This window comes from Aspergillus neoniger (assembly GCF_003184625.1).
Source record: "Aspergillus neoniger CBS 115656 unplaced genomic scaffold BO87scaffold_61, whole genome shotgun sequence".
In the NCBI taxonomy this organism is placed as follows: domain Eukaryota; kingdom Fungi; phylum Ascomycota; class Eurotiomycetes; order Eurotiales; family Aspergillaceae; genus Aspergillus; species Aspergillus neoniger.
The window spans coordinates 38111-55306 of record NW_020291189.1 but is presented as its reverse complement, the minus strand read 5'-3'; the positions used below and the strand labels follow the sequence as shown (position 1 = coordinate 55306).

The 17196-nt window shown below is 49.8% G+C and overlaps 3 protein-coding genes across 3 annotated transcripts; 1 reads left to right on the top strand and 2 right to left on the bottom strand.

Moving 5' to 3' along the window:
- Nucleotides 1-7623: 7623 nt before the first annotated feature.
- tom40 (TOM complex pore protein TOM40) lies at nucleotides 7624-8842 on the bottom strand (the record flags this gene model as incomplete). The annotated part of the gene is made up of 3 exons (XM_025619940.1): nucleotides 7624-7731; nucleotides 7806-8450; nucleotides 8531-8842. The coding sequence occupies 3 exons, from the start codon at nucleotides 8840-8842 to the stop codon at nucleotides 7624-7626; spliced, it is 1065 nt and encodes a 354-aa protein (XP_025474172.1).
- A 1041-nt stretch (nucleotides 8843-9883) lies between these two features.
- Nucleotides 9884-15830, top strand: BO87DRAFT_346199 (6PF2K-domain-containing protein). The gene is made up of 15 exons (XM_025620893.1): nucleotides 9884-9976; nucleotides 10111-10299; nucleotides 10358-10393; nucleotides 10456-10553; nucleotides 10654-10823; nucleotides 10889-10969; nucleotides 11025-11132; nucleotides 11186-11305; nucleotides 11376-11750; nucleotides 11812-11988; nucleotides 12048-12278; nucleotides 12852-12873; nucleotides 12968-13154; nucleotides 13229-13361; nucleotides 13448-15830. Exons 1-15 carry the CDS (start codon nucleotides 9963-9965, stop codon nucleotides 15737-15739), a joined length of 4233 nt encoding a protein of 1410 aa, XP_025474171.1. The 5' UTR covers nucleotides 9884-9962; the 3' UTR covers nucleotides 15740-15830.
- On the bottom strand, nucleotides 15755-17140 carry BO87DRAFT_381139 (putative ABC transporter). Its single transcript, XM_025624457.1, has 2 exons — nucleotides 16808-17140; nucleotides 15755-16743 (listed from the first exon to the last, which is right to left on the bottom strand). The coding sequence occupies exons 1-2, from the start codon at nucleotides 16938-16940 to the stop codon at nucleotides 16031-16033; spliced, it is 846 nt and encodes a 281-aa protein (XP_025474170.1). The 5' UTR covers nucleotides 16941-17140; the 3' UTR covers nucleotides 15755-16030.
- Nucleotides 17141-17196: the final 56 nt, after the last annotated feature.

Below are 17196 nucleotides of genomic sequence, written 5' to 3'. Positions count from 1 at the left end.
CTGCTGCTGGGATTGAGAGAATGAGGGCCCATTCCTAATGGGCATATGACCTTGGCTCCGAGCGCTTGGGTTCGAGATTTAGCATTAATATTGTCGTTCAATATCTGACTATCTAGTGGTGCTTAAAACGGGCGAGTGGTGCATCTCCATTCCCGAACACCCTTGGATCGCAATAGTAATGTTTCTCATTAGTTATGTTGGGTTGTTAACTCCCCCACCAATGCAAGCAGACCACGCTCGGGATCAATGGCCTTGATTCCTACCATTCCTGGCATCGCATTTTACAGGGGGTGGGCTAGAACAAGACCAGCAAGACCAAATCTTCCTTGTCCCTGCAGTAGAGAAAGGAGGGGTTGGTCAGGAGATCTCCGTAACTAACTGACTAGCAACCACGGCGGTACTTCTGAGTTTGTACGTAAGTGATGGAAGAGAAACCAACGCTCTTCTAGGGCTCGGTGAGTCGCGCGCCTCAACAATCTTTCCCCCCTATCTGGGGACGAGAATAACCTATATCGACATTAGGGGCGTATCTAGTGTATCTTGAAAGTCATATCCGTTGAGCTCAATAGCTAGCTACAACTAGCTCTAGGCTTTGGAGGGATCCAGGCCTTTCAAACCATCTCAGAACTTCTTCCCGCGGCCCGTAGAATGCCGATCGGGAAAGCCAAAGGCGAGCCACAGAAGAGGTGCCTGGATCACTAGTACCTCCCATCCATGTCATAGCCCGATGAAGATTTCAGACATGGACAGTAAAGTAAGTAGGTCGTGAGGTAGGAGGTCCACTGGGCGGTTCCGGTGACAGGCAGGGTAGTTCTGCCATCATGTGCTGCCATTGGCCCCTGGGTGTCAAGTGACCAGCCGCGATTTTCACTGGAAACCCGTTCATTGGCTACCCGTACTATTGCATACGTATGGTAAATACAGATCAAGCCACCCAACCCAAGAAAAATGACGGAAAACTAGGGTTAAGTGCTAAGTGCTAAAAAGTAGGATAGTAGTAGTGCGGAGGAAGGCGGGTGTGTATTCGGTCGCCGCATATTTGACCAGGATCTAGACTTCAACGTATTTGGAGGGCGGGTGGGCTGCTCACCAGGGCCGGCTGCATATGTACTCCTGCTGTACTCTTGACTCTCACTGCGGTCGGGTTCGAGGTCGGCTTGGAATCCTCTCGGGAAGACTGGCCATAAACATGTCACCATGCGACTGTTTATGTCCGACGCCACAGGTACAGCAACAAAGGATGCTTGAGCCTATGTCAATACTGCAATGACGTAGCAATAATCACCATCTCAATACGGGATCATAAGGGTATCATGTCTGACCAGTGTCGAAAATAGGCCAATGCATAACGCATGTGTAGAGTTCAGAGTCTTGGCTCAAGTTCTACGGAGTAGGAAAAGTATACTGCAAACGATCTGGATGCAGTGGGCGATGCCTTGCCCACGTGCACTTTCGTGGTCCATGCTCATCGTGTCCACGCTTGAGTAGTAGACCAATACTTGTAGCCGTTGAATATTCTTAGTAGTCTATTTATTACATCGTTGAGATTCGTACTTCCTGCAGCGCCTCAACAGAAAATGAAGTACTCAGTCGAGGGTGTATTTAGCTGTATATATTCGTACCGCATGATGCAATTGCCACTCTGCATTCATCCGAACGGCCTCTTGTAAGCTCAGCCATCGCTTTGCATGGGCATGTTGCTTAGCAGCAATAAACTCTCGTCGGGTTACAAATCTATCGTATTGGAAGCGAATGACATATCACAAATTTACATCATCTAAAAAAAAAAAGAAGAGTCACGGGATGAGAACAGACTTACACTACTAAGTAACTATCAGAGACGACGCCTCTACAGCCAACCCCACAATGACTAGGGCAAGCGCATATGGTACTAATGATCTATCCACTTAGTACTAGGAGCAGCTAATGTTAGGCTTCTTAATATAGTAGCAAGGGTCATTGTAGTTCTGATGGTAAAGGCGATCATGTGAAGCTCATGTTTCACACGTTTAGCTGTCACCGGTAGCTCAAAGAGACAAAATCCTCCGCCTTTTGGAATTTTGCTTTTTCCTCAATACCATTTTCCATATTTCTCCTGTTTAGTATTCCGCTTTATAAGGCTTGGCATGTATGCATTTCGATCGTGTACGACCGCCCGACATACATGGATTTTCACTCATCGGCTCAACACAACAGTTGTCGGACTATCTAGAAACGCTCTGTGCCGTGTCCTAGCTCCCTTACCTCCTCTATCCTTACAGCTTGCTTCTTCAGAAACATGGACATAAGTAGGTTGCTTATGAGACTCACAGAGGCATGTCGGAATTGGAGATTGGATACGATTGGACATCTCTCGCATTTGTTTTCTGACTTGTTTCAATAGTAGCTTAACCGTCACTGGACTTTGGGGCGTAAGAATAGCAAGAACACTTACACAGAGAACCGGCACGGGAGATTATGCAAACCCCTTGCTGCGCAGACTTGCAAGCGTATCAGCTACTACGGTCAGTAGGTCTCAGCAGACCATAATCTCAGATAACACGACTTGAAAAACTCCTACTTAAGATTGAGAGCATGCCATTCTTGAGCCATAACCTTCTCATTTGCCACCTTATCTACATCAACTGAATTTACATGAGGGACTAATTGCAGCCACATACCAAGCTGAGACAGGGAAGGGCTTGAAAAAACCAATGTTCGGAGGCGTCGGGGTAAGCCACTCGGAACTCATCCAGGTTGTGTCGTCGAATTAAAGACGAGGTCAGAGTGTATGTTGCATATTGACAAAGGGTAGAAAATGTCAATCATAATGACATTAGGCTCTTGCGTTCATGAGCTGTAGGAGAAGAATGGATGTAGAGGAAGGATAATAGACTAGTCGAGCTATCGGTAGCTGTGCTGCAAACCGAATTCGAGACCACGCACATCCGTTGGGTTCATTCTTCTTCTTTTTTATCCCCCTTTTTCTTTTTCTCTACGTATCTAGCATCAAACATACATAAGTAGTTTATATGCGGGCTATAGCTCCGGTGACACTGCAGACAGTCTATACATCTCATTGAACTTTGCTGGGAGGGGGGTGTGTGTGTGAATATAAGCTGAGCATGCACGTACTTGGGAGTAGGTACCCAATAATATACATACCACATGTGATTATCTCTCTGCTGATGCTTGACGTACCTCAAGTTTCGAAATACAGATACAATACCTGGCATTCACACTAACAAGTATCATATAAGAATTGCCCCACATCGACTCAATGGTACCTCAAAAAGGACCAAACTGATTGATGCACATAAGAAATCCTCCTGTGCGTATTTGTGCGCTTGGTGCACCACAGAAACTGGCAGGCTGAGAGTCTGGGAGTGCTATGTATGCCTCGACAAAATATCGATAATTGTCTATAATGAGGCCTAGTTGAACCCACCGTGACTAGCTAATTAAGTTGTTTACAGTCGAGGGGTCAGGTGATTGTTAAGAAACAATACGACAAAAAGATCTACCAAACCATGACTTTGTGAATTCAGGTGCAGGCAATTTTGTTCATATGCTTTGGATTAGGCTCTACTAGGTACAGCCTCACCCTGCCACTGTGCATACCATCCGACATACCATACCCATCAACAAGGAGAGACAGGCAATAATACCATGGCTAACAGTTCCTACGAATCATGAAACATTATTCATATGTAGGGCTCTTTCTTTAGGGCCATTGCAATCATGAGGTGGGTTACCTCATTCACTGATCCTTGGCTCTCGTTTTCAGAGTTTGGCCCGGTCGGCAGGCAGCTAAAAGGCATGCTGCTTGGTTACTGCGGATCGCCGGGGGGCCACACAGCGTCAGCAGATCACATTCAACTGGCTCAAGTTGTTGGTGACTTCTTTCTTTCTTTCTTTCTTTCTTTCTTTCTTTCTTTCTATTTTTTTTTTTACCCCCGAGTTACTCTCAGGTGACTGCAGCTTTGCTGTCTCGGTGAGGCTGCTCATGTAACAACCATTGGCCACCAAATGGTCAATTCTACCACTGCTTCAGATATCCCTCCATGGTTCATGATGTGATTTTCGTGAAACAGACTAGGGGCCCTGCTGGGACACAAGTGATACCGAGCTCTTAATTACTAGTTCAGACTCAATGATGGTTTACTATCTGATAATGATGAGGACTGCTGCAGGCCAACAAGCAGGGGTAGAACGGTAGACCAGTAAAATGGATGACATCGATGGCTTTGTTTTCATCATTGTTGTTTCGGAAAGGCCTGCTGCAATTTATGCTTTACATCCTCGGTCGTACTATGTAGGCTGAGAGCCTGTTATGTCCGCAACGTTGAAACCCTACTACTAAGGTACATATTGGCAGGACTATATCACTCACAGCGTTGATATATGTGAACATTTGGTGTCCACCACTACGACTAGTACATTTCTCAGTACCATCAAGGCTTGTTTCTCGGAAAAGACAACCCTGAAGATGTTCGGCAGGAGGATCAAAGAAATGTGCCTGCCTTAACCGAGATCAACATCATAACCAGCCCAGCCCCCCCTCCTCCCCCCAAAAGTATCCGAGGTGCGTTTTCGGCCATTCTCCAAGGCTGAGCCAATAGCGGTAGCTCGGCACTTCGTTTACTTAGTAGTATCGTCCAGGGCATGAACCCAGCTCTACTGTGTACCAAAGGACGGATGTACCTGATCTTATCACAGAAGTCAAACCCTGCCTTGGCCATCTTGTCCATGAAACCTGGCCCTATAGCAACACCACATTTGTGTCTCTCAAGAGTCAAGATTGCTCCGTATGTTGTGTCATCTTGGCTATTGCCCTTCACGGTAGACTTTGGGAAGAATTCAGCCGCGGAAACCTGTTCCTTGTGTCCCGAGATGCCTTTTGTGTCAGCCAGATCAAGCGTCCAATAAGACTGGGGTAGTTAGTTAGGTGTCTCTCCCCCCCTCTCTCTTTGAGCGTGAGAGTTACTTGGGCGACCATTGAAGGACAATCATAGGAGCAGGAAAAGTGGAAACAAGGGAACATGACCCAATGACCACCACTGTTATTGAAATCAACAATGAAGAACCCCCAAGAAACCCACCACACAAGCAGGTCCAGCACTAAGGACGAAGAGCGAAGGAGAGGGACGGGGGGGGAAAGAGAGTGCGAGCGAGCGAGATAATTTCATGTCCAACCGAAGAGATAGGGAATGATGTCACCGTGGGGCAACTGTTGGCCTTCTTTCCGCCAGCAAAGGGTCATCGTGAACCTTCAACCATGGGTTTCTCCTCGCATTTAGACCCAAGGATTGCCACCAGCACGAGGCCCAACCAGTTGGGGTTTTTGTGAGGCCTGATGAGCGAATCGGACCTTGGTGGGCAGTAGGACCATGTAACCGGGTCTGATTCCGTGATTTAATCTTTTCCAGATCTCGAGCTAGGAAAAGGTGGAAGGATAGGACACTGTAGGTAAAAGTAGATAGAATGGAGGCTAAAATAGCTGCTACATTGGGGAGTAGGCAGCACTGGAGTCTCCGGAGTGAGGAGAAACCGGGGGGAGAAGCGCAGTAGTGCAAGATGTGTGTGCCATCGGGCGGGATTGAAATTACATGGACTAGTTAATGACCGGGCACGACGGCTCTACTTCCTTTCCGACTCTCCGTGACGAATGTAAATCGTCTAGGTTATCTTGATATATTTCATGTAGTACCATCTTTAATGGGCCCTAGACTCGCCGGGAAAAAAAAAATATCTGCGAGGCAGTTGACCCTGTAGGTACTACTGTGTACTAAGTATTCCCGTTTTCTATTATTCTATACAGTAAGGAGATGCTTGCATTAGGTCGTGTAATATTCCACTCTTGATGGACAACGAAGACTCCATACCTCCTAGTACTTACTACCCACTAAGTCCCTCTAGAGTCTAGACATTCATTGAGGATTTAGTCTACTCGGGGCACAATGCCATCACCAGGCACAACAGTAACTAAAATGCTGTATCATCCGCCAAAAATCAAGGTTGCCCTACTATGTATCTAAAAGTGTTTAGTATCCCTCGAAGTCACCTGCCCAACACAGCTTATAACGATGGAGTAAGAGAAAATGGAGTCCCCTCACACTAACTACGGAGTAAAGGTGGAGAATACTAACCTGCGTGCCTCCAATTCCCAACTAATCCACTAGTCCAGAATATTGCCTAATTACAGCCAGACCATAATTATAGAGAACCCACCAGATTCCCACTTAAGCGTGACACTATCATCCCAGTTTGGCCCCTGCTGCTCCGTAGGGAAAAAAGGGTAAAAAAAAGGAATGGTGTGTTTGGGTCAAACAGACGACCACGCTATCTTTTTAGCGTCCAAGACGGCGTCTTTGCTGTGGCGGGCCAGAGAGTGAGAGAGACTGAGTTGAGTTGAGTATACTGTTTTTGGTAATGGGCTGGAGAAGTGAATGGATCCTTTATCCTTGTATCTGCATAGCATTATCTACATATGGTAGTTTTGTTACATGACTGGACGTTGCTCACCCGCAAGAGGTATATTTACTTGACATTTAGTATAGGTTTATTCATCATCTTTCCTTTTTTAGTTGTGGCTCTGATTGACAACCAACTATCTAGATAATCATCGTGATCGTGGTTCTGGCCTCTTTAGTCCTCCGCTGCTCTTCCTTTCCCACTTTTCCTGTCTTACTGCTAAATCACTTCTTTGTTTCTCTGTCGTCGGGGAACTATTATGATCGTCTGATCTGGCAGTCACTTCATCGAGCTACAACTATTGGCAATAACCTTCGTGTAGCAGTCACGAGGTGTCAGGGCGTGCAAAGGTCATGCTCGTGGAAATATCCTCGCTACATGTTCATAGCGCAAAAGTGGCCGCTATTTTTGTTGGGGGAGATATGTTGGCGCAGAATACGGGTATTGCCAGGAGACATCTCAGGAACCCTCGTTCGGCAATGGCATACGAGATGAGGGAAGGTGTCCCCGATGCAGCGTCGGCTATGTCCCGTGAAATTGATAAAATCTTGCTCTTACTCCATTCGTTGCAAAAGGTCTTTGACTAACGCAGGTGACCCTGATGAATGACCCGGGTCCCTCAGCGACGCAAGGAGTCCATCCCATCACAAGGTCCGTCACTCTCACTTCGATTTTCCATGTCATAAGAAGCAGAACGTGTTTTACATTGCCCCATCTATGATGCGTTAAGGATAAAAAAACAAACACCGCAACAGCTTTCCGCAGATGATGCTTCCATGCATGCCTAGCAGTCATGTCCATCGGCCATAAAGGTTGCCGTCGAGATAAAAATGATAAGAAAAAGTAGAACAGCGGGGAAAAAAAGAGACAGGGGTACATTCATAGATGAAGGCATAGACAAAATCGAAATGATATCTCGACTGGACCGAAGATGGATCTATACAAAACTTGGTTCCGTGGCGCCAAACGACTGCCTCCCTGGACCAGCAAACCGCATTCGTGGGGATAACCGATGTGATACACCATCGTCCAAACATGCACATGGAGAGAGAAGAGCTACTAAAACAAATAGTGAAAAAGGTATAAGCCGAGGGCGGATGCAGAGCAATAGCTTCTGTCCTCCCACTTTCAGGTGGGCCCCATTAGCCCCAGCTGCACGTCAGAGCGTGCTTAGAAGGGAGGAGGGACCATGTCCTCAGGGCTCATCTTCTCTTGCTGCTCCATCAGTTCCTCGCCCGCGATCTCAAGGGAAACAGCAAGACCGAGCTTGGCCGTTTGCTACAAAGAGAACAACATGTTAGTCACTAATCATCCACCTGGAATGAAGGGACACTGCAGGAAGTGAAGCTCACCTTGGCCTGATCGATCTCACCGGCAAAGGTAAGAGCGATGGGCATAGCTATCCGCTTCTCCAGAAGGCAACTGACCTTTCCGGTGCTGTCGACCTGAGCACGGAAAGTGGAAGCACGGAAGTCGTACTTGGCGCCAATGGCAGTGGTGCCGTCACGGCTGGGACCACCCATGAGAGCAGCAGCAGCGTTAGGAGCGAACTGGAGGTTCATGTCAACACCAGCCTCAACACGCTCGGAGAGCTTCTTCCAGTAGGAGGCGGTGATGACACCCTGAGCCTGCAGCTGAGCACTGACAATCCAGTCGGCGGTCTTGTAGCGGGCACCGTAGGAGAGAGCAGATTCAGGACGAGCGTTCATGGCCTGGCGCTGCCAGATAGCCTCGAAACCAAGAGCCAGGTTGGGAGTAACAGACTGGAGATAGCTTCCGACGAAGATACCGGTAAGACCGCCCTCCAAGTAAGAAGGGTTGAAAGCCTTGAGAGAGGCGGAGAAATCGTCGCCGGTGTAGTCATTATCAAGCTGCATCAAGCCCTGGCCACCGGGCATAATCTGAGTGTTGGTCTTGGTGACAAACTTGGGGGTCCAACGGTAGTTGCCGACAGCAGCGAGACCTCCATCGCTTCCGAGGTTGCCTTGCATGAAGACCTAAAGTCCCAACGAGAGAAATTGTTAGCCACCTACACAGATTATATATTCAGAGGTAACATATAACCATTGCACCTTACCTTAGGACTTCCGTACATGGCGGAGAAGTTGTATGGGGGCATGTTGCCGGATCCGCCCATGGAGAAAGCATGCGACACACGGAACAGAGGAGACATGCCGAAAACCTTGGTCAGGTCCGCCCGGAGACCGGTGAACATGAAGTTGGACAGCAGAACATCCTTCTGCACCTCCCGGGAGATGTTATCCAGGGTGCCAGGGTTGGGAAGGCCGAGGGCGGCCCTGCGCTCGGAGAACGAGGTGTATGCATCCTTGAAGGCCGCGGCCACGGAATTGTCCGTGAGGAAGGAAGGCAAAGCTAGAGAGTCGGACATTATGAAGTCTGAGGAGATATTAAAGGTCGTTATACAGGACGGGAGAGAAACGGAGGATGATCGTTATACGCGGTTCGTCCTTGTTGGGGGGAGGAAAAGTGAAGAGACCTCGTTGAGACCAGCCCGGAAATTGAACCTGGAAAGGCGAAGAGCAACGTGAGGGATAACACGACGCTCTTGCTAATTGAGGAATGAAGGTTGTGTCCGACCTGCTCTGGGGAGTTGAGAGGAGGGAGATTGAACACCAGGGCAGATGGATTGGGGGAGGGAGATGGATGAGATGGTGATGGGGAAGTTCAGTTTCCAGGCGTTCTTTCGACTGCCAGAGCTTTCGGCTTGAAAAAAGTGACTGGCGCCTTTCCGCCCCGGTTGCGCTGGGCCGTCGCTGTGCTGCGCCGTAGTCACTGACTCCCTCAATGTAGTTTAGCCCGCTTCGGGCTGCGCCGGGATTGGGATCTTTAGTTTGGCCGGCGATGATATAATCCTCGAAGCTATCTAGTTAACTAGTTCATCTCCCTCAATTCGTGAAGAAGAGAAGAAGAAGAAGAAGAAGAAAAAGAAGAAGAGGTCTCACGGATCCTTTATCATATCTGTTTTGGTAAATTTGTTGTGCTCAAATTGTCTCGACTTTGTCTCAAGCCCTTCCTATCTCTGTCTCTCTCTCTCTCTCTCTCTCTCTCTTTTTTCTTTTCTCGGAGACGAGCAACCAATCGGGTGTGGATCGGTCTATAGTTTATACCACCGACGGTGTACAGCTCTAGTACACTACTACTAACTAACTACTAGTACTACTTACTACTTGGTAGTCAGGTAGTCACATCACTGACTTACTGACAGTTACAACAACTTGATTTGTCTTTGCTGCCGCCCGATTGGGCTGTCTTGCTTTTTTTTCTGAGAGTGTCTCCTTGCAAAAAGCAGTACTTATTACTTCTACCACCTAATCTTCCGTCATTACTGGGACTTGCTTTTGTGCGGGGATGTGCTGAGCGCCTTCCTTCGTCTCTATTGCTCTCTACCGATACCCCTCGTTAGCCCAGCCCAAGCTTGACTCTACTATTCTTCCTTCTCCCCGAACTATCCCATCCCATCCCATCTCGCCATTATTATCATTACCGCCATGGATACGTTACTGTAAGCTCGACTCAGTCCTTCCTCCCTCGATATGTTTCGCTTCTTCTCCGAATCGTCGTGCTGGGTCCGGAGTACTTGCGATACCGCTGAACCTTTCCCTATTATCGATTCCACTTGCTCTAACGTACTCCTAGAACCGCGGATATCGTTGCCAACTCCCCCCGATTTCGGCGCAAGTCGTCGACTTTCGTCGATGCAATTCACGACCTGCCTGAAAAGGCCGATTTGGCTCCCGCGCAGCTCTACAGCACCGAATCCGGCCGACTCTTCCACTCCGGCCGCATTGTCATCATCACGGTAGGATTACCGGCAAGAGGCAAGACGTTCGTTTGACCAAACCCATTCGTCATTGGTCCACTCCATTCATTAACCTTTGGTCAGGCATATGTCGGTCGCTCTGGCACGTTACCTTCGCTGGTAAGTACACCATCCGGCCCATGGCTCTATTGCTAAGCAGAGCCGAATTGACATCATCGCAGGTTAGGTGTCAAGACAAGAATATTCCACCTCGGCGATTATCGACGTGCTACCATCCCCTACGGCCAAGATATCCCTGATGACTACTTCTTTGTCAACGGTACGCGATGGCCTCTTATATCTACCCAGACGTACCTTGGCCAGCCTCAGTGGCTGACCACTTTTATTTTAACAACCTCGCTTGCTAACTGAACATGTAGCGTCGGCTTCGTCTGTGCTCCTAAGGCAGAAGATTGTTAAGCGATGTCGCGAAGATATATACCACTTCTTGAATCATGAGAATGGGCAGATAGCGATATACGATGCAGTCAATCCCATCGCTTCGGGACGACGGTCACTCGCCAAGGAATTCTCCAAGCATGATATAGAGGTACTCGGATTTATCTTACCCTTAGTATTACACATTTGCTAATCATGCCCTCCATGGAAACCCAGACTCTATTCATTGAATCGTGGTGTGACGATGAACGCATAATCGAGGAGAATGTCCGACGGGTTAAGATATCTTCACCCGACGTACGTTTAGCTACCATGGAACCCCGATTCTATCGCGCATACTCACCCTTGGCAGTACGTAGGGTGGTCTTCAGAAGACGCGGTCAAACATTATTTGACCAGGATAGCTGCCCGTATCCCCCAATTCCAGACTATGGAGGAGACGGACCTCAATTACATCAAGGTATCTGCTATATCCTGCATGATGCGGCTTCCCTTTCGCTAATTTCTCACCAGATGATCAACGCAGGTGAACGTCTGATTGTAAACAACAAAAGCTTTGGCTATCTCTCTAATCGGATTGTGTTCTACCTCTTGAACCTCCATATCAAATCAAGACACACGTATTTTGCCAGAGTCAGTCTGCCTGTTGCGACGCATATTGACGGGAGATCTTTAAGTTACTGACGAAAATGTGTGTGACTAGGCCGGCGTTTCACTGGAAGCAGGCTCATACAAAGCGGATGCCTCACTCTCCGAGCAAGGAGAGGAGTACGCCAAAAAGATGACAGAGTGCTTGCTCCAGCACAGGGAGGCTGAAAGACAAGCTATGGCCGACCAAGGGGAGAAAGACTACGAACTAAAGCCGCTGACAGTCTGGACGTCTACGCGACGGAGGACAGTCGAAACCGCCAAGTACCTCCATGAGAAAGGATACAAAGTACGGCAGCGATCACAAATGAGCCAGTTGAACCCTGGGGTATGCGAGATGATGTCGGAACGGAAAATCCGCCAGGAGTATCCGGACGAGGTGGCGAAGCATGATCTTGACCCCTATCACCATCGTTACCCTCGAGCAGAGGTAGGCCGTGTTCTTGTTTGCGTTTAGTCATGGAGGGTTCCGAAACTGACTATATTGGTAGTCCTATCATGACCTTGCGGTACGGCTGGAGCCGATTATCCTGGAGCTTGAGCGCGAGCAGAATGATCTCTTGATTATCGCGCACGAGAGCGTATTAAGAGTGCTTTATGGATACCTGATGGCATGCAATGCCGCCGACATTCCATTCCTGGAGTTCCCACGGGACGAGATAATTGAAGTGAGGCGATTGTTACAGGTTTAACGGCGTTGAACACCTCAGCTAACTGACTTCTTCAGATAATACCCGAAAGCTATCAGAACGAGGCGCGCCGAATCCACATCCCTGGTCTACCCAAAGAGATCATCCCTGGCTCACCCGAAGACATCAAGATTCCCGTCCCGCCGAGTGGGATGATGACCCCGCTGGCTGGGGGACTTGGCAGCCCAAAGGAAGGCCTTGCAACGCCGCAGAGCGGCCTTCGAACTCCTCGGGAGCCCGAGAGGATCTCACAGCAGCATGTGGAAGATGTTGTCTAGATTCGCATTCCATCTTGTATATAGGACCCCGCGACCGCTTGCCCGTAGGAGTATCGTCGGTACGATTGTGAACGTAGATAGTCATTAGCGCTAGCCCCCATGAAGCGTAGAAACGAAGACAATGTTATCCTTCTGCTGAAGTTCGTAATTCTCCTCGCCTTCGAGCTCCCAATCAGCGTCGTTGATGAGGACCAAGATTCCCGGTCGTCTGTCGCACAAGGTCAGCCTGATCGCGTTACACTGTATTCCCATGCGATGAGATGGAACGTACACATTGCCTTCCAATATGAACAATTCCTGTCTCTGATCCTTCATGTAGTTCTTCACCAGATGACCCAGGAGGTAGCTGATAGTTGGCCGGCTGCCGTCGTCAAGGTGCGAAGGTAGGGTGACGTGGTGTTTGCGCTCGTTGGCAAACAGAATCTCTAGACCACCTCTGTTTGTGCAAACCAAGCCAAGTCAGTCATGAGTAGAAGCCTGGGGTGCTTGCATGAAAAGGGTGAGAGCCGAACGTGAACTCAACGGTAATAGCAATGGAACCGGCGCCATCTTTGCCCAGCTCAGGGGCTCCAGGGTTCGTGGCCATGTTGATTATCAAGAGAGAGATGTATAACTAATGGCCAAGTAAGGCAAGGTAATCAATTGGGGGTTGCGCGGGATCGTCAGGGCTCGTGGACAAGGCGTTAGTTATTGCGGCGAGGATGGAGATGGAGGGGTTGGCAAAAGACGGGGTCCGGATTTCTCGCTGCTTATCGATAAGCCGCCCAGTTTGCCGGCACAAAAAGTCGGCTGGCTGTGCGATCCATTCGAACATGGTTGGTTGGTGACGAACAAGCCCACCCCTCACTCTTACTTCCTTCCCTGTCTGTGGCTCTGTCGGCCTGCTTGATCTTTTCCCAATATAACCTAAACTAATTGCTCGAATTTACGACTTGGACGAGCTTCATGGTCTCCATCACGACCGAGTACATCAGCGTCGGGGGCAATAGGCATCCCGCCGCCGCCGATTGGGACGTCCAGTCAGGCGTGCTTGCCTTTGGCGCAGATAACAATGTAGCTCTCTGGGATCCTCGAGTAAGTTACTCCTCAAGATCCGCTTGTTTGCTTCCAATATGGTGTTAGTTTTGATACTGATGGTGGGGCCTTGGGTGATGATGTAGGAGAGTTCCCAGCGCGGGGTCTATTCGCTTCTTGTCGGCCACACCGACAAGGTCAGTGTCGTTCGGTTCTACACATGCCCTTCCACCGGAGCGAGACTTCTCTTGACTGGCTCTGTTGATCATACGGTCCGGTTATGGCGCCCCGATTCAGAAAACTCCCGCCAATTCGTCCACGCGCATACTTTGGAAGGACATGCCGGCTCAGTCAATACCATCGCCATAGCTGAAGGATTGGACATCGTCGCATCGGGCGCAGCTGATGCTACTGTGAAGATATGGAAGATCAGCACGCAGGGGGAGCCGAAGGGCGAGCTCTTGAGATCTATTCCCATGAAGCCACGCTTCTTTCCGTTGGCTTTGGCGTTGACACCGCTTCGAACGGAATCGAATGACAGACCTGTGGCTCTGGCGGTGGCAGGGACCACAAACATCGTGCAGGTATATGTAGCAGAGAACACTCTTGTCGACCCCGATTTCAAGCTTGCGGCTGTGCTGTCCGGACACGAGGCGTGGGTGCGCTCCTTGTCTTTCACGTCGGATAAGCAGAGCAAGACGGGTGATCTGCTATTGGCCTCAGCCAGTCAAGACAAGTATGTTCGACTCTGGCGATTCCAACGTGGAGAGGTTACTCAGGCCACGCCGGCGTGTGATGACGATCCTATGCTGGGCGGCTTCGAGCCGACGCTATCGAACAAGGCGCATCAGTTCACCGCGGCGGGGACCAAATACTCTGTTACATTCGAAGCTCTGTTGTTCGGAAACGAGGACTGGATTTACACGACTGCGTGGAACCCTGACCCAGAGCGCCAGCAACTTCTCACTGCTTCGGCAGACAACACATTGACCATTTGGGAACAAGATCCGGTCTCGGGAGTGTGGCTTTCTGCCGAAAGAATGGGAGAGATCAGTGTTCAGAAAGGTTCCACTACAGCTACTGGTAGTACTGGTGGGTTCTGGATTGGTCTTTGGGCCCCAGACGGCAAGCAAGTTGTAAGTCTGGGCCGCACTGGAAGCTGGCGCTCGTGGAAGTACGATGCGGAAACCGATATGTGGGCGCAGTCCCTGGGTATCTCCGGGCACGTGCGGTCAGCCAATGGGGTCCAATGGGAGCCTACTGGAGGATATCTCTTGTCGACAAGTGCGGATCAAACGACACGTCTGCATGCCCAGTGGCTGCGCGATGGACTGAAGTCATGGCATGAATTTTCACGACCTCAGATCCATGGCTACGATTTGAATTGCGTGGACACTCTGGGCCCGGCTCGGTTCGTGTCCGGTGCCGAAGAGAAGCTATTGCGAGTGTTCAATGAGCCTGGGCCTATCGCACAGCTCCTAGAGAAGCTTTCTGGCTTCAAACAGACGACCGAAGGAGCACTACCAGACACAGCACAGATCCCCGTCCTGGGATTGTCGAACCAGGCGCCGGCCGATGATGCGCCTACAGGTGAAGACGGAGTGGAGGGTGAGGAGGTTGGAAAAGCTCAGGCTAATCAGGCGCTTTTGGCGGAATCAAACCAACCGCCATTGGAAGATCAGCTGGCCCGCTACACATTATGGCCAGAGCATGAGAAGCTGTATGGTCACGGATACGAGATCTCAGCCGTGGCCGTCAGCCACGACCGCACACTAATTGCCACCGCTTGCAAGGCGAGTTCGATTGATCATGCCGTGGTGCGTCTGTACGACACGTCGGACTGGCACGAGATTCGTCCATCTCTTGCCGCGCACACCTTGACCATTACTAGTCTCGCTTTCTCCAGTGACGACCAGTACCTTCTGAGTGTCGGGCGTGACCGGCAATGGGCTGTTTATCAACGTAGCGAACAGGACCCCTCTACATTCTCCCTTCTAACTTCGAACCCCAAGGGCCACTCCCGAATGATCCTCGATGCCGCATGGGCACCTGCGTCGGGCAAGCCCATCTTCACAACCGCTGGCCGGGACAAGTCAGTGAAGCTGTGGCAAATGACCGAAGGCTTTTTCGAGTGCAAATCTACCATCCCGCTGACAACGCCTGTCACTGCACTGGCGTTCCTTCCGCAGATATACAACAACTCCTTCTTTGTGGCCACGGGCGAGGAAAGCGGGGCGGTGTCTGTCTACCAGGTTGCAGTCGACAGCCTGGAAGCCAGCCATCTGTCAAGTATCGACAAGCTTGCATCACCTTCGAAGGCGATCACGCAGCTGTCCTGGCGGCCGGTTCCTGATGCCGACATACGGAATTTTGCACTGGCGGTAGCAAGCGAGGACACTTCAACTCGGATATATAGTTTTTCGGACATGGTCTCATAACCAAAAAGGCCATATATGTACAGAACCAAAAACTAAATGAGCAAGAAAAGAAGAAATTACCATGGGTTGAAGTCTTGCGTAATGTTGAAAGCCCAGACTCCTGAAATGTTGAATATATCCCTCCCGAGTCTAGAAAATCCATCTAGAGACACAAATAGTTGAATGATGCTCCGAACCCCTGCTATGCATATCCAGTGATTAGTGGCTGTTGAACCAACCATGTTGAACGATGCCAAAGAAAGAATATAAGAAGAGCAGATGAAACAAATGAAAAGGCGCACTTGCATGTCATCACGCAGCAGGTCGCTTTTCCAAGCCATACCCGCCCAAACCTTCCAGCGTCGGGTAAGTCTTAGCCTGACTAGTAGACCCATTTCTCGGTCCCCTAGATTGCAAGTCCTCCTTGAGCCACTTCAGCACGAGCACACCAAGCTGACTATTCTCTGAAGACTCCTTAACCTCCTCGCGGAACTTCTCAATGGGACCCCACTGACGCACGCTTCCCAAATGCATATGGACAAGGTGAGTAGGCCACAGCGACAAGTTATCCAAGATATGGGTCGCATAAACGATAGTGCAGGGTCTGATCTCGGTCTCACGTTTAAGGAAGGCCAGGAAATTGGCGCGAGAGAGGAGGTCCAGATCGACGGTGATTTCATCCAGGAGGAGGACTTGCCAGGGCCGGAGGAGGCCCATAGCTAGCTGAACGCGACGACGTTCGCCGTCCGAGACGGCGTGCATGCGCCAGTTGAGATCGATGTCGAGGATGTCGACGAGTTCATCCCGACGGTCAGGGTATGCATTGCCGCCGACGGAGGCGAGGAGGGTAGGGACGTCGATGTCGGTGCGGACGATGTTGTTAAGAACCCATTCCATGCCGAGGTAGGTTACGCCTTCGAGACCGTCCTTGAAAGGGTCTTTGCCTGCGACGGTGATGGTGTCTGTGGGAGCTAGACGTTTGCCTGCTAGGAGGCGGAGGAGGGTGGTTTTTCCCGCGCCATTGGCTGTTGACAGTGGTTTAGGAGTTAGTTTGGTTGATATGTGCAGCAGCAGTGATATTGGACATACCCCCGATAAGTAGGGTTCGACTGCCGGCGGGGGCTTGGAGATTGACATCGGTCAAGCCGGCAGAACCATCGGGGAACTGGAAGGATAGGTTCTTGACCTCAATTGAGGGGGAAGTGGCGTTATTGTCTGTCATGGCGAGAGATGCAAAGAGGGGAAAAAAGATGAGGGGTAAGTTAAGTTGATAGTAGAATAGCAGATTGCTCTTATCTAAATAGTAGTGTGGGTCACTCCGGTCTATGTCGTCGTAGATATTTATTGACGGTCCAAACGAAAATCTATTATTGAAAGGAAGGAAATAAAGACTGTGCAAAGTGTAATAAGACTCAGGGAGAGAAGAAAAAGGAAGAAGAAGAGGAATTGGAGGAGGAGCGATAAGACCCGATGAGGTA

Coding starts and splice junctions, on each gene's coding strand:
- BO87DRAFT_346199 (XM_025620893.1), top strand. Junction 10,970..11,024: donor TTAAGATATCTTCACCCGAC/GTACGTTTAGCT, acceptor CACCCTTGGCAG/TACGTAGGGTGGTCTTCAGA. Junction 11,751..11,811: donor ATCGTTACCCTCGAGCAGAG/GTAGGCCGTGTT, acceptor CTATATTGGTAG/TCCTATCATGACCTTGCGGT.
- BO87DRAFT_381139 (XM_025624457.1), bottom strand. CDS start 16,940: ATGACAGACAATAACGCCACTTCCCCCTCAATTGAGGTCAAGAACCTA. Junction 16,744..16,807: donor TCGAACCCTACTTATCGGGG/GTATGTCCAATA, acceptor CACTGTCAACAG/CCAATGGCGCGGGAAAAACC.